Raw genomic sequence first — 23,566 nt, 5'->3', positions numbered from 1 at the left:
CCCTTTGGATCCATTCCAGGAGATCTCCCACATTGGAGCACTTGGATCCCGGTTGGATCCATTCCCTTCCTGGGAATCACCTCCACCAAATCCCCAAGAGATTTTGATCCCAGTTGGAACCATTCCCTTTCCAGGAATCATCTCCATATTCCCAGGAGATCTCCCATGTTGGAGGACTCGGATCAATTCCCAAATGGATCCCGGTTGGAACCATTCCCTTCCACATTCCCAGGAGATTTCTTGCGTTGGAAGACTCGGATAATTCCTTGTTGGATCCTGGTTGGATCCATTCCCCTCCCAGAAATCATTTCCACATTCCCAGGAGATTTGGGTCCTGGTTGGATCCACATTCCCAGGAGATTTGGGTCCTGGTTGGATCCACATTCCCAGGAGATCTCCCACATTGGAGCACTCGGATCAATTCCCCTTTGGATCCCAATTGGATCTGGAATCATCTCCATATTCCCAGGAGATCTCCCACGTTGGAGCACTTGGATCAATTCCCCATTGGAATCCCGGTTGGATCCAGTCCCTATCCCAGGAATCACCTCCAAATTCCCAGGAGATCTCCCACGTTGGAGCGTTCAGATCAATTCCTGGTTGGATTCTGGTTGGATCCAGTCCCTTTCCCAGGAATCACCTCCAAATTCCCAGGAGATCTTCAATGTTGGAGCCCTCAGACCAATTCCCCATTGGATCCCAGTTGGATCCATTCCATTCCACATTCCCAGGAGATCTCCCACGTTGGAGCACTCGGATCAATTCCCTGTTGGATCCCGGTTGGATCCATTCCCTTTCCCAGGAGTCACCTCCACATTCCCAGGAGATTTGGGTCCTGCTTGGATCCATTCCCATCCAAATTCCCAGGAGATCTCCCACGTTGGAAGACTCAGATAATTCCCTGTTGGATCCCAGTTGGATCCATTCCCTTCCCAGGAATCACCTCCACATTCCCAGGAGATCTCCAATGTTGGAGCCCTCAGATCAATTCCCGTTGGAATCCGGTTGGATCCATTCCATTCCACATTCCCAGGAGATCTCATGTTGGAAGACTCAGATAATTCCCTGTTGGATCCTGGCTGGATCAATTCCCTTCCCATGAGTCCTCTCCACATTCCCAGGAGATTTGGGTCCTGGTTGGATCCATTCCCTTCCAAATTCCAGGAGATCTCCAACGTTGGAGCGCTCGGATCAATTCCCCATTGGAATACCAGTTGGATCCATTCCATTCCACATTCCCAAGAGATCTCCCATGTTGGAGGACTCGGATAATTCCCTGTTGGATCCTGGTGGATCAATTCCCTTCCCATGAGTCCTCTCCACATTCCCAGGAGATCTCCCATGTTGGAGCACTCGGATAATTCCCTGTTGGATCCCGGTTGGATTCAGTCCCTTTCCCAGGAATCACCTCCACATTCCCAGGAGATCTTCAATGTTGGAGCCCTCAGATCAATTCCCCGTTGGAATCCCAGTTGGATCCATTCCATTCCACATTCCCAGGAGATCTCCCATGTTGGAGCCCTCAGATCAATTCCCCGTTGGATCCCAGTTGGATCCATTCCCTTCCACATTCCCAGGAGATCTCCCACGTTGGAAGACTCAGATAATTCCCTGTTGGATCCTGGTTGGATCCAGTCCCTTTCCCAGGAACAATCTCCACATTCCCAGGAGATTTTTCACGTTGGAGCCCTCAGATCAATTCCCCATTGGAATCCCAGTTGGATCCATTCCATTCCACATTCCCAGGAGATCTCCCACGTTGGAAGACTCGGATAATTCCCTGTTGGATCCAGTCCCTTTCCCAGGAATCACCTCCAAATTCCCAGGAGATCTCCCGCGTTGGAGCGCTCGGATCAATTCCCCATTGGAATCCCGGTTGGATCCAGTCCCTTTCCCAGGAATCACCTCCAAATTCCCAGGAGATCTTCAATGTTGGAGCCCTCAGATCAATTCCCCGTTGGATTCTGGTTGGATCCATTCCCATCCCAAGGATCACCTCCAAATTCCCAGGAGATCTTCAATGTTGGAGCACTTGGATCAATTCCCCGTTGGAATCCCAGTTGGATCCAGTCCCTTTCCCAGGAATCACCTCCAAATTCCCAGGAGATCTTCAATGTTGGAGCCCTCAGATCAATTCCCCGTTGGAATCCCGGTTGGATCCATTCCATTCCACATTCCCAGGAGATCTCCCATGTTGGAGCACTCGGATCAATTCCCAATTGCATCCTGGTTGGATCCAGTCCCTTTCCCAGGTACAATCTCCACATTCCCAGGAGATCTTTCACGTTGGAGCACTCAGATCAATTCCCCGTTGGATTCTGGTTGGATCCATTCCCATCCCATGAGTCCTCTCCACATTCCCAGGAGATTTGGGTCCTGGTTGGATCCATTCCCTTCCACATTCCCAGGAGATCTCCCACATTGGAGGACTCGGGTCAGTTCCCTGTTGGATCCCAATTGGACCCATTCCCTTCCCAGAAATCACCTCCACAATCCGATGAAATTTGGATCCTGGTTGAATCCAATCCCTTCCCAGGAATCACCTCCACATTCCCAGGAGATCTCCAACGTTGGAGCGCTCGGATCTGGATCCTGGTTGGATCCATTCCCTTCCCAGGAATCACCTCCAAATTCCCAGGAGATCTCCCACGTTGGAGGACTCGGATAATTCCCTGTTGGATCCTGGTTGGATCCAGTCCCTTTCCCAGGAATCACCTCCACATTCCCAGGAGATCTTCAATGTTGGAGCCCTCAGATCAATTCCCCATTGGAATCCCGGTTGGATCCATTCCCATCCCAGGAATCACCTCCACATTCCCAGGAGATCTCCCACATTGGAGCACTCAGATCCATTCCCTGTTGGATCCCGGTTGGATCCATTCCCTTCCCAGGAATCATCTCCACATTCCCAGGAGATCTCCCACGTTGGAGCACTTGGATCAATTCCCTATTGGAATCCCAGTTGGATCCATTCCATTCCACATTCCCAGGAGATCTCCCATGTTGGAAGGCTCGGATAAATCCCGGTTGGATCCAGTCCCTTTCCCAGGAATCACCTCCACATTCCCAGGAGATCTTCAATGTTGGAGCCCTCAGATCAATTCCCCGTTGGAATCCCAGTTGGATCCATTCCATTCCACATTCCCAGGAGATCTCCCACGTTGGAGGACTCGGATAATTCCCTGTTGGATCCAGTCCCTTTCCCAGGAATCACCTCCAAATTCCCAGGAGATCTTCAATGTTGGAGCCCTCAGATCAATTCCCCGTTGGATCCCAGTTGGATCCATTCCATTCCACATTCCCAGGAGATCTTCAATGTTGGAGCACTCGGATAAATTCCCTGTTGGAATCCCGGTTGGATCCATTCCATTCCACATTCCCAGGAGATCTCCCACATTGGAGCACTCGGATAATTCCCTGTTGGATCCTGGCTGGATCAATTCCCTTCCCATGAGTCCTCTCCACATTCCCAGGAGATTTGGGTCCTGGTTGGATCCATTCCCTTCCACATTCCCAGGAGATCTCCCATGTTGGAGCACTTGGATCAATTCCCCGTTGGAATCCCGGTTGGATCCATCCCATTCCACATTCCCAGGAGATCTCCCATGTTGGAGAACTCGGATCAATTCCCTGTTGGATCCCGGTTGGATCCAGTCCCTTTCCCAGGAACAATCTCCACATTCCCAGGAGATCTCATGTTGGAAGACTCGGATAATTCCCTGTTGGATCCCGGTTGGATCCAGTCCATTTCCCAGGAGATCTCCCACATTGGAGCACTTGGATCAATTCCCCATTGGAATCCCGGTTGGATCCAGTCCCTTTCCCAGGAATCACCTCCAAATTCCCAGGAGATCTTCAATGTTGGAGCGCTCAGATCAATTCCCCATTGATCCAATTGGATCCCAGTTGGATCCATTCCCACAAATCCCAACAGCTCCACTTTGGTCCATCCCAAATCCGTTTCCCGGCGCGATTCACGGGGACAGGCGGGGCCGGAAGGAGCGCGGCCGGATCATCATCACCACCTTCCGCAGGGAATAATAATCCGTGTCCTTCCACGAGTACCACACGATCCCATCCGGGCCCAGCATCCTCCGGTTCCTGATGGAATAGCGGCCGCCCTGGGAGAAAGGGGAAAAGAGATCAGGAATGGTGAAAAAAAAACGCACAAAAAATTAAAAAAATACAACAAAACCACCCAAAAATACAAAAAAAACCCCTCCCAAAATACAACAAAACCACCCAAAAATACAAAAAAACCACCCCAAAATGCAACAAAAAATCCCAAATACAAACATTTTTTAAAAAACCGTAAAAACGTCATAATTGGTAATGAATTCATTTGTTTTGATTCTTATGAATAAAAAAAAAAAAACTTATTTTAATTAAATATTCTTTATACGCTTTAAAAGTTTGAAATTGACTTTATCTTTCTCCTAATCCTATGTCATGACAAAAACTAAATGCATTATAAATATATAAATATATAAATATATAAATATATAAATATATAAATATATAAATATATAAATATATAAATATAAAAATATAAATATATAAATATAAAAATATAAAAATATATAATTTCTAGTCATTATAAAAATATTTATTAATAATAATATTTATTAGTCCAATGTTTCTAAATATTTCAATATATAATATATAATATATAATATATAAAATATAATATAAATATTATATATAATATATAATATATAATATATAATATATAATATATAATATATAATATATAATATATAATGTATAATATAAAATATAAGTATATAATAATTATAAAATACATAATAATACTCTTATACATAATAATAATAACAATATAATAATATAAAATATTGTAATATTATTATAACACTATATAATAATATTATAACATTATTATAATATTACCAGTATATTGTTATACTAGCGGTATGATTAATAATATTTATGAATATTGTTCTATTAATTAATTTTGTTATGATAAATAATATTATTGTTAATAGATTAATAACAATAACAATATTAATGATAATGATAATGATAATGATATTGATAATAATAATGATAATGATAATAATAATAATAAACCAACACCAAACCCACTCATCAACCCATTATTTAAGAAATCTCAAAATTGAAAAAATTAACAAAAAATTTAAGTAAATTAATTCACGTTTAATTAAATGAAATTAAAAATTAAATCAATAAATGGTAATTAAATTAACAAATCAAAACCAGTTTAAGTGGGAAATGTTTGGAAGCGTCTTTGGGATGGGATCACGGAAAAAACAAACTCTCGGAAATACGGGAGCAGGATTGGAAATGCTGGGAATGTTTGGATTCACCCTTGGAAAAGTTTTCCAACCTCAACAATTCCAGAATGATCCCCCAGAAAATGAGGGATGGGATCCAGTGTTGACAGAGGAGGTTTGGTTGGATTTTGGTTGGATTTTGGGCAGATTTCCCATTCCTGGATGGATTTGGGAGAGACGGATCAGTGGCAGGAATGGAAATGCTGGGAATGGTTGGATTCACCCTTGGAAAACTTCTCCAACCTCAACAATTCTGGAATGATCTCCTCGGGAATGAGGGATGGGATCCAGAAGAGGTTTGGTTGGAGTTTGGTTGGATTTTGGTTGGATTTTGGGCTGATTTCCCATTCCTGGATGGATTTGGGAGGACACGGATCAGTGTCAGGATCAGAAGCACTGGGAATTGTTGGATTCACCCTTGGAAAAGTTTTCCAACCTCAACAATTCTGGAATGATCTCCCAGAAATTGAGGAATTGAATCCAGCTGTGCCAGGGGAGGTTTGGTTGGAGTTTGGTTGGAGTTTGGTTGGATTTTGGTTGGATTTTGGGCAGATTTCCCATTCCTGGATGGATTTGGGAGGACACGGATCAGTGGCAGGATCAGAAATGCCAGGAATGCTTGGATTCATCCTCAGGGACCTTTCCCAACCTCAACAATTCTGGAATGATCTCCTTGGGAATGAGGGATGGGATCCAGAGGAGGTTTGGTTGGATTTTGGTTGGATTTTGGGCAGATTTCCCATTCCTGGATGGATTTGGGAGGGCACGGATCAGTGGCAGGATCGGAAATGCTGGGAATGGTTGGATTCACCCTTGGAAAACTTCTCCAACCTCAACAATTCCAGAATGATCTCCTCGGGAATGAGGGATGGGATCCGGAAGAGGTTTGGTTGGATTTTGGTTGGATTTTGGGCAGATTTTCCGTTCCTGGATGGATTTGGGAGGACACGGATCAGTGACAGGATCAGAAGCGCTGGGAATGCTTGGATTCACCCTTGGAAAACTTTTCCAACCTCAACAATTCCAGAATGATCTTCTTGGGAATGAGGGATGGGATCCAGAGGAGGTTTGGTTGGATTTTGGTTGGATTTTGGGCAGATTTCCCATTCTTGGGTGATTTTGGAGGACACGGATCAGTGGCAGGAATGGAAATGCCGGAAATGCTTGGATTCACCCTCGGAAAACTTCTCCAACCTCAACAATTCCAGAATGATCTCCTCGGGAATGAGGGATGGGATCCAGAAGAGGTTTGGTTGGATTTTGTTTGGATTTTGGGCACATTTCCCATTCCTGGATGGATTTTGGAGGACACGGATCAGTGGCAGGATTGGAAATGCTGGGAATGGTTGGATTCACCCTCAGAGAACTTTTCCAACCTCAACAATTCTGGAATGATCCCCCAGAAAATGAGGGATGGGATCCAGTGCTGCCAGGGGAGGTTTGGTTGGAGTTCGGTTGAATTTTGGTTGGATTTTGGGCACATTTCCCATTCCTGGGTGGATTTGGGAGGACACGGATCAGTGGCAGGATCGGAAATGCCGGGAATGCTTGGATTCACCCTCGGAAAACTTCTCCAACCTCAACAATTCTGGAATGATCTCCTTGGGAATGAGGGATGGGATCCAGAGGAGGTTCGGTTGGATTTTGGTTGGATTTTGGGCAGATTTCCCATTCCTGGATGGATTTGGGAGAGACGGATCAGTGCCAGGATTGGAAATGCCGGAAATGCTTGGATTCACCCTCGGAAAACCTTTTCCAACCTCAACAATTCTGGAATGATCTCCCAGAAATTGAGGAATTGAATCCGGCTGTGCCAGGGGAGGTTTGGTTGGAGTTTGGTTGGATTTTGGTTGGATTTTGGGCAGATTTCCCATTCCTGGGTGATTTTGGAGGACACGGATCAGTGGCAGGAATGGAAATGCTGGGAATGCTTGGATTCACCCTTGGAAAACTTCTCCAACCTCAACAACCCCATAATTCTGGAATGATCTCCTTGGGAATGAGGAATGAGATCCAGCTGTGCCAGGGGAGGTTTGGTTGGAGTTTGGTTGGATTTTGGTTGGATTTTGGGCAGATTTCCCATTCCTGGATGGATTTGGGAGGACATGGATCAGTGGCAGGATCAGAAATGCCGGAAATGTTTGGATTCACCCTTGGAAAACTTCTCCAACCTCAACAATTCTGGAATGATCCCCCAGAAAATGAGGGATGGGATCCAGAGGAGGTTTGGTTGGATTTTGGTTGGATTTTGGGCAGATTTCCCATTCCTGGATGGATTTGGGAGGACACGGATCAGCGGCAGGATCGGAAATGCTGGGAATTGTTGGATTCATCCTCAGGGACTTTTCCCAACCTCAACAATTCCGGAATGACCCCCCAGAAAATGAGGGATGAGATCCAGCTGTGCCAGGGGAGGTTTGGTTGGAGTTTGGTTGGATTTTGGTTGGATTTTGGTTGGATTTTGGGCACATTTCCCATTCCTGGATGGATTTGGGAGGACACGGATCAGTGTCAGGATCAGAAATGCTGGGAATGCTTGGATTCACCCTTGGAAAAAGTTTTCCAACCTCAACAATTCTGGAATGATCTCCTCGGGAATGAGGGATGGGATCCAGAGGAGGTTTGGTTGGAGTTTGGTTGGATTTGGGGCAGATTTCCCATTCCTGGATGGATTTGGGTGGGCACGGATCAGTGGCAGGATGGAAATGCTGGGAATGCTTGGATTCACCCTCAGAGAACTTCTCCAACCTGAACAATTCCGGAATGATCTCCCAGAAATTGAGGAATTGAATCCAGCTGTGCCAGGGGAGGTTCGGTTGAATTTTGGTTGGATTTTGGGCACATTTCCCATTCCTGGATGGATTTGGGAGGACACGGATCAGTGTCAGGATCAGAAATGCTGGGAATGCTTGGATTCACCCTTGGAAAACTTTTCCAACCTCAACAACCCCACAATTCTGGAATGATCTCCTCGGAAATGAGGGATGGGATCCAGAGGAGGTTTGGTTGGATTTTGGTTGGATTTTGGGCAGATTTCCCATTCCTGGATGGATTTGGGAGGACACGGATCAGTGGCTGGATGGAAATGCTGGGAATGCTTGGATTCACCCTCGGAAAAACTTTTCCAACCTCAACAATTCTGGAATGATCTCCCAGAAATTGAGGAATTTGATCCAGCTGTGCCAGGGGAGGTTCGGTTGAATTTTGGTTGGATTTTGGGCACATTTCCCATTCCTGGGTGGATTTGGGAGGACACGGATCAGTGGCAGGATCGGAAATGCCGGGAATGGTTGGATTCACCCTCAGAGAACTTTTCCAACCTCAACAATTCTGGAATGATCTCCTTGGGAATGAGGGATGGGATCCAGAAGAGGTTTGGTTGGATTTTGGTTGGATTTTGGGCAGATTTCCCATTCCTGGATGGATTTGGGAGGACACGGATCAGTGGCAGGATCGGAAATGCTGGGAATGGTTGGATTCACCCTTGGAAAACTTCTCCAACCTCAACAATTCTGGAATGATCTCCCAGAAATTGAGGAATTTGATCCAGCTGTGCCAGGGGAGGTTTGGTTGGATTTTGGTTGGATTTTGGTTGGATTTTGGGCAGATTTCCCATTCCTGGATGGATTTGGGAGGACACGGATCAGTGGCAGGATCAGAAATGCTGGGAATGGTTGGATTCACCCTTGGAAAACTTCTCCAACCTCAACAATTCTGGAATGATCCCCCAGAAAATGAGGGATGGGATCCAGCTGTGCCAGGGGAGCTTTGGTTGGATTTTGGTTGGATTTTGGTTGGATTTTGGTTGGATTTTGGGCAGATTTCCCATTCCTGGATGGATTTGGGAGGACACGGATCAGTGGCAGGATCAGAAATGCCAGGAATGGTTGAATTCATCCTCAGAGAACTTTCCCAACCTTAACAATTCCAGAATGATCTCCTTGGGAATGGGGGATGGGATCCAGAGGAGGTTCGGTTGGATTTTGGTTGGATTTTGGGCAGATTTCCCATTCCTGGATGGATTTGGGACGACACGGATCAGTGGCAGGATGGAAATGCTGGGAATGCTTGGATTCAGCCTTGGAAAACTTCTCCAACCTCAACAATTCTGGAATGATCCCCCAGAAAATGAGGGATGGGATCCAGAGGAGGTTTGGTTGGATTTTGGTTGGATTTTGGGCAGATTTCCCATTCCTGGATGGATTTGGGAGACACGGATCAGTGGCAGGATCGGAAATGCTGGGAATGGTTGGATTCACCCTTGGAAAACTTCTCCAACCTCAACAATTCTGGAATGATCTCCTCGGGAATGAGGGATGGGATCCAGAGGAGGTTTGGTTGGATTTTGGTTGGATTTTGGGCACATTTCCCATTCCTGGGTGGATTTGGGAGGACACGGATCAGTGGCAGGATCAGAAATGCTGGGAATGGTTGGATTCATCCTCAGAGAACTTTCCCAACCTCAACAACCCCATAATTCTGGAATGATCTCCTTGGGAATAAGGAATGAGATCCAGCTGTGCCAGGGGAGGTTTGGTTGGATTTTGGTTGGATTTTGGTTGGATTTTGGGCAGATTTCCCATTCCTGGATGGATTTGGGAGGACATGGATCAGAAATGCCGGAAATGTTTGGATTCACCCTTGGAAAACTTCTCCAACCTCAACCTCAAACCCCACAACTCCAGGAGCAACACCCACCCTAAGTTCCTCCATCCCGCTTCTCCTTGAGGTCCATCCCTTTATTTATTTTTTTTTGGGCTGAAAAAAATTCCCAAAAATTCCCAAAAAATTCCCAAAAAATTCACAAAAAATTCCCAAAAATTCACAAAAAATTCCCAAAAAATTCCCAAAAAAATCCCAAAAATTCACAAAAAATTCCCAAAAAATTCCCAAAAAATTCACAAAAAATTCCCAAAAAAATCCCAAAAATTCACAAAAATCCCAAAAATTCACAAAAATTCCCAAAAAAATCCCAAAAAATTCCCAAAAAAATCCCAAAAATTCACAAAAAATTCCCAAAAAATTCACAAAAATTCCCAAAAATTCCCAAAAAATTCCCAAAAAATTCACAAAAAATTCCCAAAAATTCACAAAAAATTCCCAAAAAATTCCCAAAAAATTCACAAAAATTCCCAAAAATTCCCAAAAAATTCCCAAAAATTCACAAAAATTCCCAAAAAATTCCCAAAAATTCCCAAAAAATTCCCAAAAATTCCCAAAAAATTCCCAAAAAATTCCCAAAAATTTCACCTTGTAGTAGACGCCGTTGAGGTTGGAGAAGAAGCACTGGTGGTACCACCAGCCGCCGTGGGAGATCTCGGCGCAGACATTCCCGGAATCCGGGGTGCTGAAGCTCCGCTTGTCGTGGTACCAAGCGAAGGAATCCTCCACGGTGCCGCTGAACCCGGCCACGTGCAGCCGGTAAAAGTTCTCCTCGTCCTCGATGCTGCCAAGGGGGAAAAACAAAGGAATTTTTCCTTGGAATTGCTGGAATTCCATCGGAATTATCATTTTTTGGCCTGGGGTGTTTTATTTCCTTCTGTGGTCGGGAATTTCGGGGTGAAAATTCTGAATTTTCTGAATATTCTGAAAACAAAGGAATTTTTCCTTGGGATTGTGGGAAGTCTGTTGGAATATTCATTTTCAATTCTGGGGTATTTTATTTCCTTCTGTGGTCGGGAATTTCGGGGTGAAAATTCAGAATTTTCTGAATATTCTGGATTTGGAATTTTCCTCGTCCTCAATGCTGCCAAGGGGTAAAAACAAAGGAATTTTTCCTTGGGATTGTGGGAAGTCTGTTGGAATATTCATTTTCAATTCTGGGGTATTTTATTTCCTTATGTGGTCGGGAATTTGGGAATTTCTGAAAAGAAAGGAATTTTTCCTTGGGATTGCTGGAATTCCATCAGGATTTTCATTTTCCAGCCTGGGGTATTTTATTTCCTTCTGTGGTCGGGAATTTGGGAATTTCGGGGTGGAAATTCAGAATTTTCTGAATTTTTAAAAATTTTCTGAATTTTCTGAATATTCTGAATTCTCCTCGTCCTCGATGCTGCCATGGCAGGGGGGAAAAACAAAGGAATTTTGGGAATTTTTCCTTGGGATTGTGGGAAGTCTGTTGGAATTTTAATTTTCCATCCTGGGGTATTTTATTTCCTTCTGTGGTCGGGAATTTGGGAATTTCGGGGTGGAAATTCAGAATTTTCTGAATATTCTGAATTTTCCTCATCCTCGATGCTGCCAGGGGAAAAAAAAGGAATTTTTCCTTGGGATTGCTGGAATTCTGTTGGAATTTTCATTTTCCAGCCTGGGGTATTTAATTTCCTTCTGCGGTCGGGAATTTGGGAATTTCTGAAAACAAAGGATTTTTTCCTTGGGATTGCTGGAATTCTGTTGGAATTTTAATTTTCCATCCTGGGGTGTTTTATTTCCTTCTGTGGTCGGGAATTTGGGAATTTCGGGGTGAAAATTCCGAATTTTCTGAATATTCTGAAAACAAAGGAATTTTTCCTTGGGATTGCTGGAATTCTGTTGGAATTATCATTTTCCAGCCTGGGGTATTTTATTTCCTTCTGTGGTCGGGAATTTGGGAATTTCGGGGTGGAAATTCAGAATTTTCTGAATATTCTGAATTTTCCTCGTCCTCAATGCTGCCAAGGGGGGAAAAACAAAGGAATTTTTCCTTGGGATTGTCGGAATTCTGTTGGAATTTTAATTTTCCATCCTGGGGTGTTTTATTTCCGTATGTGGTCGGGAATTTGGGAATTTCGGGGTGGAAATTCAGAATTTTCTGAATATTCTGGATTTGGAATTTTCCTTGTCCTCGATGCTGCCATGGGAGGGGGGAAAACAAAGGAATTTTTGGAATATTTCCTTGGGATTGCGGGAAGTCTGTTGGAATTCTAATTTTCCATCCCGGGGTATTTTATTTCCTTCTGTGGTCAGGAATTTGGGAATTTTGAGTCCCCTTGCGGAATTTTGAGCAATTTTTGGGTGAATTCCTCAAAATCTTTTTATTTTTTGGGCTTGGAGCTCAATAATTTGGGCTGGAAAAACGAGGGAGAATCCAGGGATTATCCAAGGGATCCTCCACCTCCTTCATCCACGGATTTGGAATTCGGGCATGGCCGGGTGAGACCACACATTCCCTGAGTCACATCCAACTTTTTCCAAACTTTTAATCCCAAATTTGGGAAAAAAAATCCAGGTGGGAAGAGAAGGAGAGACTGAGCTAGAATGGAGACGACAAAATTCCAAACCCGGGAAAAATTTTGAGTCCCTTTGAGGAATTTTGGGGCAAATTCCTCAAAATCTTTTGATTTTTGGGGCACAGAGCTCAATAATTTGGGCTGGAAAAACCAGGGAGAATCCAGGGATTATCCATGGGATCCTCCACCTCCTTCATCCATGGATTTGGAATTCAGGCATGGCCGGGTGAGACCACACATTCCCTGACTCACATCCAACTTTTTCCAAACTTTTAATCCCAAATTTGGGATAAAATCCAGATGGGAAGAGAAGGAGAGAGCGAGCTAGAATGGAGACGACAAAATTCCAAACCGGGAAAAATTTTGAGTCCCTTTGAGGAATTTTGGGGCAAATTCCTCAAAATCTTTTGATTTTTGGGGCACAGAGCTCAATAATTTGGGCCGGAAAAACCAGGGAGAATCCAGGGATTATCCATGGGATCCTACACCTCCTTAATCCATGGATTTGGAATTCAGGCATGGCCGGATGACATTCCCTGACTCACATCCAACTTTATCCCAATTTTAATCCCAAATTTGGGATAAAATCCAGGTGGGAAGAGAAGGAGAGAGCGAGCTAGAATGGAGACGACAAAATTCCAAACCTGGGAAAAATTTTTGAGTCCTTTTGAGGAATTTTGGGGCAAATTCCTCAAAATCTTTTGATTTTTGGATATGGAGCCAAATAATTTGGGCCAAAAAAACCCCAGGGAGAATCCAGGGATTATCCAAGGGATCCTCCATCTCCTTTCTCCATGGATTTGGAATTCGGGCATGGCCGGGTGAGACCACACATTCCCTGACTCACATCCAACTTTTTCCAAATTTTAATCCCAAATTTGGGACAAAACCCAGGCAGGAAGCGAAGGAGAGACCGAGCTAGAATGGAGACGACAAAATTCCAAAACCGGGAAAAATTTTGAGTCCCTTTGAGGAATTTTGGGGCAAATTCCTCAAAATCTTTTGATTTTTGGGTACGGAGCTCAATAATTTGGGCTGGAAAAACCAGGGAGAATCCAGGGATTATCCATGGAATCCTCCACCTCCTTCATCCATGGATTTGGAATTCGGGCATGGCCGGGTGAGACCACACATTCCCTGAGTCACATCCGACTTTTTCCAAACTTTTAATCCCAAATTTGGGGAAAAAAATCCAGGCGGGAAGCGAAGGAGAGACCGAGCTCAGCCCGGAAACCTCCCTGGACAGAATTCCCGCTAGGAATTTGAAATCCCGGGAATTCTGCCGGGTTTTACCTGAAGACCTGGTAGAAGGCGTGTTTGTGTTTGTTATTCCAGTCCTCCAGGTCGATCCGTAGGGAATAATCGCCCTGGCTGGTCATCCTGTGGATGTTGTCGTTGCCCAGCCAGAATTCCCCGTTGAGGTCCCCAAATCCTTCCTTGTACTCGCTCCAGGTCCGGTTGAAATCCACGGATCCGTCCTGGCGCCTCTGGATCACGGTCCAGCCGCCGCCTGCCGGGAAAATCCAGGGAAAATCCAGGGAAAATCCAGGGAGTCCCAGGCGGATCCATGGGCCAAAAGTGGAGTTTGAATCCCTGGAGTTGTCCAGGAGAGCTGGGATTGATTGGGGATGAAGGATGGAGGGGCGGGAAACAGGGAATGGCTTCCGGTGGGAAAGGGGAGCTTGGGATGGTGGGATCTTGGGAAGGGATTCCTGGCTGGGCTGGAATTCCCAGAGAATCCCTGGGAGCATCCAAGGGTGGATTTGGAGCACCCTGGGATGGTGGGAACTGGGATTGAAGGTCCATGGATCCCATCCCAAACCATTCCGGGATTCTGGGATCAAGGACACTCAGGATCCATCCCGAGGGATTTTTATGGAATTCAGGGATGGGAAAGGGAAGGGAGACCCTTCCTGGAGTCCTGAATTCCCAGAGAATCCCTGGATCCTAAAATTCCCTCTCAAGGAGGAGTTGGGATGGGGATGGATCCAATGCCAGGAGAGCTGGAGAGGGATTTGGGAAAAGGGCCTGGAATGGCAGGACAGGGAATGGCTCCCACCATGGGCAGAGGGTCGGGATTTGGGGATTTTGGGATTTTGGGATTTTGGGAAGGAATTCCCGGCTGGGCAGGAATTCCCAGAGAATCCCTGGATCTCTGGGAACGTCCAAGGAAAATTGAATCCCCCTGGGATAGCGGGAGGTGTTGGGATTGGGATTTCAGGTCCTTTCCCACCCAAACCATTCCAGGATTTCGGATTCCCTACTCCTGCCTTGACCTCCATCCCGGAATATCCACGCAAGACCCACCAGGATCATCCCTCCAACTCCAACTCCAGGAATTCTCTGGGAATTCCAGACACCCCAAAATTCCCAAACCCTCCGAGATCTCCTGAACCATCCCAGCTCCCCAACCACCCCTGGAATCACCGGGATCCAACAACAACAAATCCCTCGGGAATTCCAACAACAACAACAACGACGACAAGAACAAGAATTCCCTCGGGAATTCCGGACCTTCCGTGTCCATCTCGCAGAGGACCTCGATGGTCCTCCAACTCCAACTCCAACTCCAGGAATTCTCTGGGAATTCCAGACACCCCAAAATTCCCAAACCCTCCGAGATCTCCTGAACCATCCCAGCTCCCCAACCACCCCTGGAATCACCGGGATCCAACAACAACAAATCCCTCGGGAATTCCAACAACAACAACAACGATGACAACGAGAAAAATTCCCTCGGGAATTCCGGACCTTCCGTGTCCATCTCGCAGAGGACCTCGATGGGAATCCCGCGCACCGAGGGCAGGATGCTGTAAATCCCGGATCTCCGCAGCCCGTTGGAATAGACGGAAGCGCAGTCGATGGGACAATTCCGGCCGTGTTTGATTTCTGGGAATGGGAACGGGGAAAAGAGAAACGAGGTTATGGGTTTTCCTATAAATGGGAAAAAGTTGGGAAAAAAAAATTCCTGGATTTGAGGGTTCAGGGATTGAGATTTTGGCAATGAGGGTTTCAATGGTCACTGGGGATTTTTCCAGAGTTTTCCAGACTTACAGGGAATTCTTTTGGGGGGAAATCTGAAATTATTCCAGGGAGAATCATAAATTATTCCCAAGCAAAATCTGAAATTATTCCAGGGAGAATCATAAATTATTCCAAGCAAAATCTCAAATTATTCCAGGGAAAATCTGAAATTACTCTGGGAAAAAATCTCAAATTATTCCAGGGAGAATCTGAAATTACTCTGGGAAAAAAATCTCAAATTATTCCAGGGAAAATCTGAAATTACTCTGGGAAAAAAATCTCAAATTATTCCAGGGAAAATCTGAAATTACTCTGGGAAAAAAAATCTCAAATTATTCCAGGGAGAATCTGAAATTATTCCCTTGAGAATATCAAATTATTCCAGGAAAAATTCGAAATTATTACTGGGAGAATCACAAATTATTCCTGGGAAAATTTGGAATTATTCCAGGAAAAATTCGAAATTATTCCTGGGAGAATAACAAGTTATTCCAGGGAAAATCTGAAATTATTCCTGGGAGAATCTGAAATTATTCCCTTGAGAATATCAAATTATTCCAGGAAAAATTCGAAATTATTCCTGGGAGAATCACAAATTATTCCAGGGAAAATGCCCAATTATTCCAGGAAAGATTTGGAATGATTCCAGGGAGAATCCCGAATGATTCCAAGCAAAATCAGAAATTATTCCAGAGAAAATCTGAAATTATTCTAAGGAGAATCCCAAATGATTCCAGGGAAAATGTGAAATTATTCCAGAGAGAATCCCAAATTATTCCCAACCCCATTCCCAGCCCCATTCCCAACCCCATTCCCAGCCCCATTCCCAACCCCATTCCCAGCCCCATTCCCAGCCCCATTCCCAGCCCCATTCCCAGCCCCATTCCCAACCCCATTCCCACCCCCATTCCCAGCCCCATTCCCAGCCCCATTCCCGGCCCCATTCCCACCCCATTCCCAACCCCATTCCCAGCCCCATTCCCAGCTCCATTCCCAGCCCATTCCCACCCCCATTCCACCCCATTCCACCCCATTCCCATCCCATTCCCACCCCATTCCCACCCCATTCCCAGCCCCATTCACAGCCCCATTCCCAGCCCCATTCCCGATCCCATTCCCAGTCCCATTCCCAGCCCCATTCCCAGCCCCATTCCAACCCCATTCCACCCCATTCCCAGCCTCATCCCTTGCCCCATTCCCAGCCCCATTCCCAACCCCATTCCTTGCCCCATTCCTAATCCCATTCCCAGCCCAATTCCCAGATTCATTTCGGACCTCATTCCCTGCACCATTCCCGACCCCATTCCCAGCCCCATTCCCAGCCCCATTCCCACCCCATTCCCACCCCATTCCCAGCCCCATTCCCAACCCCATTCCCACCCCATTCCCAGCCCCATTCCCACCCCATTCCCAACCCCATTCCCAACCCCATTCCCAGCCCCATTCCCGATCCCATTCCCATCCCCATTCCCACCCCATTGCCAACCCCACTCCCACCCCACTCCCAGCCCATTCCCAGCCCCATTGCGAGCCCCACTCCCACCCCATTCCCAACCCCATTCCCAGCCCCATTCCCACCCCATTCCCAGCCCCATTCCCAACCTCATTCCCAACCCCATTCCCACCCCCATTCCCACCCCATTCCCAGCCCCATTCCCGGCTCCATTCCCACCCCCATTCCAAACCCCATTCCCACCCCATTCCCACCCCATTCCCACCCCATTCCCAACCCCATTCCCAGCCCCATTCCCACTCCATTCCCACTCCATTCCCAACCCCATTCCCAGCCCCATTCCCCGTCCCATTCCCAGCCCATCCCTTGCCCCATTCCCACCCCATTCCCACCCCATTCCCAACCCCATTCCCAACCCCATTCCCAGCCCCATTCCCACCCCATTCCCAGCCCCATTCCCAGTCCCATTCCCAACCCCATTCCCAACCCCATTCCCACCCCATTCCCAACCCCATCCCTTGCCCCATTCCCACCCCATTCCCACCCCATTCCCAGCCCCATTCCCAGCCCCATTCCCAACCCCATTCCCACCCCCATTCCCAGCCCCATTCCCACTCCATTCCCACCCCATTCCCAACCCCATTCCCAGTCCCATTCCCACCCCATTCCCAACCCCATTCCCAGCCCCATTCCCAACCCCATTCCCAACCCCATTCCCACCCCCATTCCCAGCCCCATTCCCAACCCCATTCCCACCCCATTCCCAGCCCCACTCCCACCCCATTCCCAACCCCATTCCCACCATCCCAGCCCCATTCCCACCCCATTCCCACCCCATTCCCACCCCATTCCCGCTCCCACCTGGGTGCTCCATCTCCTCCTGGGCGTGGATGTCGGCGGCGTGGAGGCAGCCCGGGTTCCTCCAGGCCCAGTCGGCCAGCGCCGAGATGTTGTTGATCTGCGCCTGGATGTCGTAGAGCAGCGTGGCCTGGATGTGCTGCAGCGTGCTGGATTCCCGGGAATGCTGCTCCAGGTCCTGCAGCCTCTGGAGCAGGCTCTGGTTCTGCCCCGCCGCCTCCTCCTGCTGCCAGGGAAAGGGGGAAAAAAAAACGGGAAAAACGGGATTGGGAATGATGGTGAGGTGGTGGGGTTGGTGGGTCGAAGATCCGAAGGGTTGGGGTTGGAATTTTCATGGTTGGGGTTGGAATGCTCATGGTTGGGGCTGGAATTCTCATGGTTGGTGTTGGAATTCTCATGGTTGGGGTTGGAATTCTCATGGTTGGGGTTGGAATTCTCATGGCTGGGGTTGGAATTCTCATGGTTGGGGTTGGAATTCTCATGGCTGGGGTGTGGAATTCTCATGGTGGGGTGTGGAATTCTCATGGTTGGGGTTGGAATTCTCATGGTTGGGGTTGGAATTTTCATGGTTGGACTGTGGAATTCTCATGGTGGGATGTGGAATTCTCAAGGCTGGGGGTGGAATTCTCATGGTTGGGGTTGGAATTCTCATGGTTGGGGTTGGAATTCTCATGGTTGGGGTTGGAATTCTCAAGGCTGAGGTTGGAATTCTCATGGTTGGGGTGTGGAATTCTCATGGCTGGGGTTGGAATTCTCATGGTTGGGGTTGGAATTCTCATGGCTGGGGTTGGAATTCTTATGGTTGGGGTTGGAATTCTCATGGTTGGGGTTGGAGTGTTCATGGTTGGGGGTGGAATTCTCATGGTTGGGGTTGGAATTCTCATGGTGGGGTTGGAATTCTCATGGTTGGGGTGTGGAATTCTCATGGTTGGGGTTGGAATTTTCATGGTTGGGGTTGGAATTCTCATGGTTGGGGTTGGAATTCTCAAGGCTGGGGTTGGAATTCTCATGGTTGGGGTTGGAATTCTCATGGCTGGGGTTGGAATTCTCATGGTTGGGGTTGGAATTCTCATGGTTGGGGTTGGAATTCTCATGGTGGGGTGTGGAATTCTCATGGTTGGGGTTGGAATTCTCAAGGCTGGGGTTGGAATTCTCATGGTTGGGGTTGGAATTCTCATGGTTGGGGTTGGAATTCTCATGGTGGGGTGTGGAATTCTCAAGGCTGGGGTTGGAATTCTCATGGTTGGGGTGTGGAATTTTCATGGTTGGGGTTGGAATTCTCAAGGCTGGGGTTGGAATTCTCATGGTTGGGGTGTGGAATTCTCATGGTGGGCTGTGGAATTCTCATGGCTGGGGTTGGAATTTTCATGGTTGGGGTTGGAATTCTCATGGCTGGGGTTGGAATTCTCATGGTTGGGGTTGGAATTCTCAAGGCTGGGGTTGGAATTTTCATGGTTGGGGTGTGGAATTCTCATGGTGGGCTGTGGAATTCTCATGGTTGGGGTTGATTTTGAGGAAATTAACCCTGGAATGCTCCTGATCCAAGTTCTGACCCTATCAAATTCCAGGAGCTGGAACTACCCACGGAATAAACTCCTTGGGCGCCACTTTTACCTGGATCTCCAGGGCTCTGGGAATGGGATGGACCCACAACCCTTCCAAAGGTGGAGGAGATTCCATGGATAAAACTCAAGGATTTGGGATTGATTTTGTGGAAAATAACCCTGGAATCCAAGTTCCAACCCTGCCAAATTCCAGGAGCTGGAATTCTCCATGGGGAAAAAAACAAAGCCATGGAGGACACATTGACCTGGATCTCCAGAGCTTTGGGAATGGGATGGACCCACAACCCTTCCAAAGGTGGAGGAGATTCCATGGATAAAACTCAAGGATTTGGGATTGATTTTGAGGGAATTATCCCTGGAATGCTCCTGATCCCAGTTCCAAGCCTCCAAAATTCCAGGAACTGGGAGCACCAATGAAAAATTTCTACCGACACTTTTACCTGGGATCTCCAGGGCTTTGGGGATGGGATGGACCCACAACCCTTAAAAAGGTGGAGGAGATTCCATGGGTGAAATTCAAGGATTTGGGGTTGATTTTGAGGCAATTAACCCTGGAATCCAAGTTCCAACCCGGCCGAATTCCAGGAACCAAAAGCATCCATGGAATCAAACTCCATGGACTCCACATTGACCTGGATCTCCAGGGCTTTGGGAATGGGATGGATCAGCAACCCTTAAAAAAGGTGGAGGAGATTCCATGGGTGAAATTCAAGGATTTGGGGTTGATTTGGAGGCAATTAACCCTGGAATCCAAGTTCCAACCCTGCCCAAATTCCAGGAACCAAAAGCACCCATGGGAATAAACTCCATGGACTCCACATCGACCTGGATCTCCAGGACTTTGGGAATGGGATAGATCCACAGGTCTTCAACAAGTTAAGGAGATTCCATGGATAAAACACAAAGATTTGGGATTGATTTGGAGGCAATTAACCCTGGAATCCAAGTTCCAACCCGGCCAAATTCCAGGAACCAAAAGCACCCATGGAATCAAACTCCATGGACTCCACATCGACCTGGATCTCCAGGGCTTCGGGAATTGGATGGACTCACAGGTCCTGCTAAGAAGGATCAAAGGTGGAAGAGATTCCATGGATAAAACTGAAAGATTTGGGGTTGATTTTGAGGCAATTAACCCTGGAATGCTCCTGATCCAAGTTCCAACACAGCCAAATTCAGGAAACTGGAAGCAACAATGGAAGATACCACATGGACATCACTTTTCCTTGGGATCTCCAGGGCTTTGGGAATGGGATGAATCCACAGGCCTTCCAAAGGTGGAGGGGGTTCTGTGGATAAAACTCAGAGATTTGGGGCTGATACTGGGAAAATTATCCCTGGAATGCTCCTGATCCAAGTTCTGACCCTACCAAGTTCCAGGAGCTGGAAGCGCCAATGGAATAAATTCCATGGACACTTTTACTTGTGATCTCCAGGGCTTTGGGAATAGGACGGATCTACAACCCCTCAAAAGGTGGAGGAGGTTCCATGGATAAAACTCAAAGATTTGGGATTGATTTTGAGGGAATTATCCCTGGAATGCTCCTGATCCCAGTTCCGAGCCTCCAAAATTCCAGGAACTGGGAACACCAATGAAAAATTTCCACCGACACTTTTACCTTGGATCTCCAGGGCTTTGGGAATGCGATGGAGCCACAGCTCTTCCACAAGTTAAGGAGATTGCATGGATAAAACTCAAAAGGATTTGGGATTGATTTTGCAGAAATTATCCCTGGAATCCAAGTCCCAACCCCGTCAAACTCCAGGAGCCAGAACTGCCCATGGAAAAATTCCATGGACACTTTTACTGTGATCTCCAGGTCTTTGGGAATGGGATGGATCTACAACCCTTCCAAAGGTGGAGGAGATTCCATGGATAAAACTCAAAGATTTGGGATTGATTTGGAGGCAATTAACCCTGGAATCCAAGTTCCAACCCTGCCCAATTCCAGGAGCTGGAATTCTCCATGGGGAAAAAAACAAAGCCATGGAGGACACATTGACCTGGATCTCCAGAGCTTTGGGAATGGGATGGACCCACAACCCTTAAAAAGGTGGAGGAGATTCCATGGATAAAACTCAAAGATTTGGGGTTGATTTTGAGGCAATTAACCCTGGAATCCTCCTGATACAAATTCTTGCCAAATTTCAAGAACTGAAATTGCCCATGGAATAAATCCCATGGACATTTTACATGGATCTGCAGGGCTTTGGGAATGGGATAGATCCACAGGTCTTCAACAAGTTAAGGAGATTCCATGGATAAAACACAAGGATTTAGGATTGATTTGGAGGCAATTAACCCTGGAATCCAAGTTCCAACCCTGCCAAATTCCAGGAGCTGGAACTCTCCAAGGGTAAAAGAACAAAGCCATGGAGGACACATTGACCTGGATCTCCAGAGCTTTGGGAATGGGATGGACCCACAACCCTTCCAAAGGTGGAGGAGATTCCATGGATAAAACTCAAAGATTTGGGATTGATTTTGAGGCAATTAACCCTGGAATCCAAGTTCCAACCCTGCCAAATTCCAGGAGCTGGAATTCTCCATGGGGAAATAAACAAAGCCATGGAGGATGCACTGACCTGGATCTCCAGAGCTTTGGGAATGGGATGGATCCACTGCTAAGAAAAACCAAAGGAGGGGATTCCATGGATAAAACTCAAGGATTTGGGATTGATTTTGAGGAAGTTAACTCTGGAATACTCCTGATCCCAGTTCCAAGCCTCCAAAATTCCAGGAACCAGAACCACACACAGAAACAAACCCCACAAGGGCAGCCTGGACCTCACCTGTATCTCCAGGGCTTTGGGAATGGGATGGATCAGCAACCCTTAAAAAGTGGAGGAGATTTTATGGATAAAACGCAAAGATTTGGGATTGATTTTGTGGAAAATAACCCTGGAATCCAAGTTCCAACCCCTGCCAAATCCCAGGAGCCAGAACCACCCACAAACCACAGAACCAACCCCCTAACCACCGCCCTCCACCCTCACCCGTATCTCCAGGGCCTTGAGGCGGTGCCGGTGGTTGCGCAGCTCCTCCTGGAGCTCGGCGATGAGCTCGCGGAGCTCCACGATCTGCTGCTTGCGCTCCTCGTTCTCGTGGAGCCAGTAGGAGACCTCGTCGGTGCAGCGGAAGAGGTCGGGGCAGCGGCGCTCGTCGCCCTGCGGCAGCGTGGCCACCACGCGGCACCGCCCGTCCGGCAGCACCTGGTTGCTGTACTCGCCGCACCGGATCAGCCCCGGAGATTCCCGGCCGTCCTCGTGCTCCCGGGAGCCGGCGGGAAGGGATCGGCCCCGGGATTGGTGGAGGAGGAGGAGGAGGAGGAGGAGGAGGAGGAGGAAGAGCGAGGTGGATTTCGCCGGTGGGGATTCCATTGGGTGGGTCGGAGGTGAATGCGGGCGGTTCCTGGGGAATTTGGATTTGTTTCAGGCAATTCTGGAAAATTCAGGTTTAATTCCCACAATCCCGAAAAAAAAAGGATTTATTTCCCACAATCCTGGGAAATTTGCATTTATTCTGAGAATTGTGGAAAATATGGATTTTTTTTTCCACAATCCTGAGGAATGTGGATTTATTTCCCACAATCCCAAAAAGTGTGTATTTATATATGCTAAAATCCCGGGAAATTCAGATTTATTTCCCAAAATCCCAAAAAATGTGTGTTTATCTCCCACAATCCTGGAAAATTCAGATTTAATTCCCACAATCCTGGGAAATTTGGATTTATTTCCCACAATTTGAAAAAATTCTGATTTCATTCCCACAATTTCGGGAAATTTGGATTTTTTTCCCACAATCCTGGGAAATTTGGATTTATTTCCCACAATCGCAAAAAAATATAGATTTATTTCCCACAATCCTGGGAAATTTGGATTTATTTCAAGCAGTTCCAAAAAATTCAGATTTAATTCCCACAATCCTGGGAAATGTGAATTTATTTCCCACAATCCCAAAAAAATATGGATTTATTTCCCACAATCCTGGGAAATTTGGATTTATTTCCCACAATTCCGGTAAAATTCAGATTTAATTTCCACAATCGCAAAAATTGTGGATTTATTTCCCACAATCCTGGGAAATTCGGATTTAGTTCCCACAATTGTAGGAAATGCAAGTTTAACTCCTAAAATCACAGAAAT

At 46.7% G+C, this 23,566-nt stretch overlaps 1 protein-coding gene across 1 annotated transcript; it reads right to left on the bottom strand.

Annotated features, from left to right (window-relative positions):
- Positions 1-3,830: 3,830 nt before the first annotated feature.
- On the bottom strand, positions 3,831-22,826 carry LOC135445117 (fibrinogen-like protein 1). The gene is made up of 6 exons (XM_064707156.1): positions 22,418-22,826; positions 17,859-18,081; positions 15,272-15,409; positions 13,814-14,030; positions 10,563-10,758; positions 3,831-4,121 (listed from the first exon to the last, which is right to left on the bottom strand). Exons 1-6 carry the CDS (start codon positions 22,799-22,801, stop codon positions 3,975-3,977), a joined length of 1,305 nt encoding a protein of 434 aa, XP_064563226.1. The 5' UTR covers positions 22,802-22,826; the 3' UTR covers positions 3,831-3,974.
- Positions 22,827-23,566: the final 740 nt, after the last annotated feature.

Source organism: Zonotrichia leucophrys, chromosome 3, assembly GCF_028769735.1.
Source record: "Zonotrichia leucophrys gambelii isolate GWCS_2022_RI chromosome 3, RI_Zleu_2.0, whole genome shotgun sequence".
Classification (NCBI taxonomy): Eukaryota; Metazoa; Chordata; class Aves; order Passeriformes; family Passerellidae; genus Zonotrichia; species Zonotrichia leucophrys.
The sequence above is the reverse complement of the archived record's forward strand: the minus strand, read 5'-3'. Positions and strand labels throughout refer to the sequence as shown.

Coding starts and splice junctions, on each gene's coding strand:
- LOC135445117 (XM_064707156.1), bottom strand. CDS start 22,801: ATGGAATCCCCACCGGCGAAATCCACCTCGCTCTTCCTCCTCCTCCTC. Junction 15,410..17,858: donor GGAGGAGATGGAGCACCCAG/GTGGGAGCGGGA, acceptor TCCCATTCCCAG/AAATCAAACACGGCCGGAAT. Junction 14,031..15,271: donor CTGCGAGATGGACACGGAAG/GTCCGGAATTCC, acceptor TTTTCCCGGCAG/GCGGCGGCTGGACCGTGATC.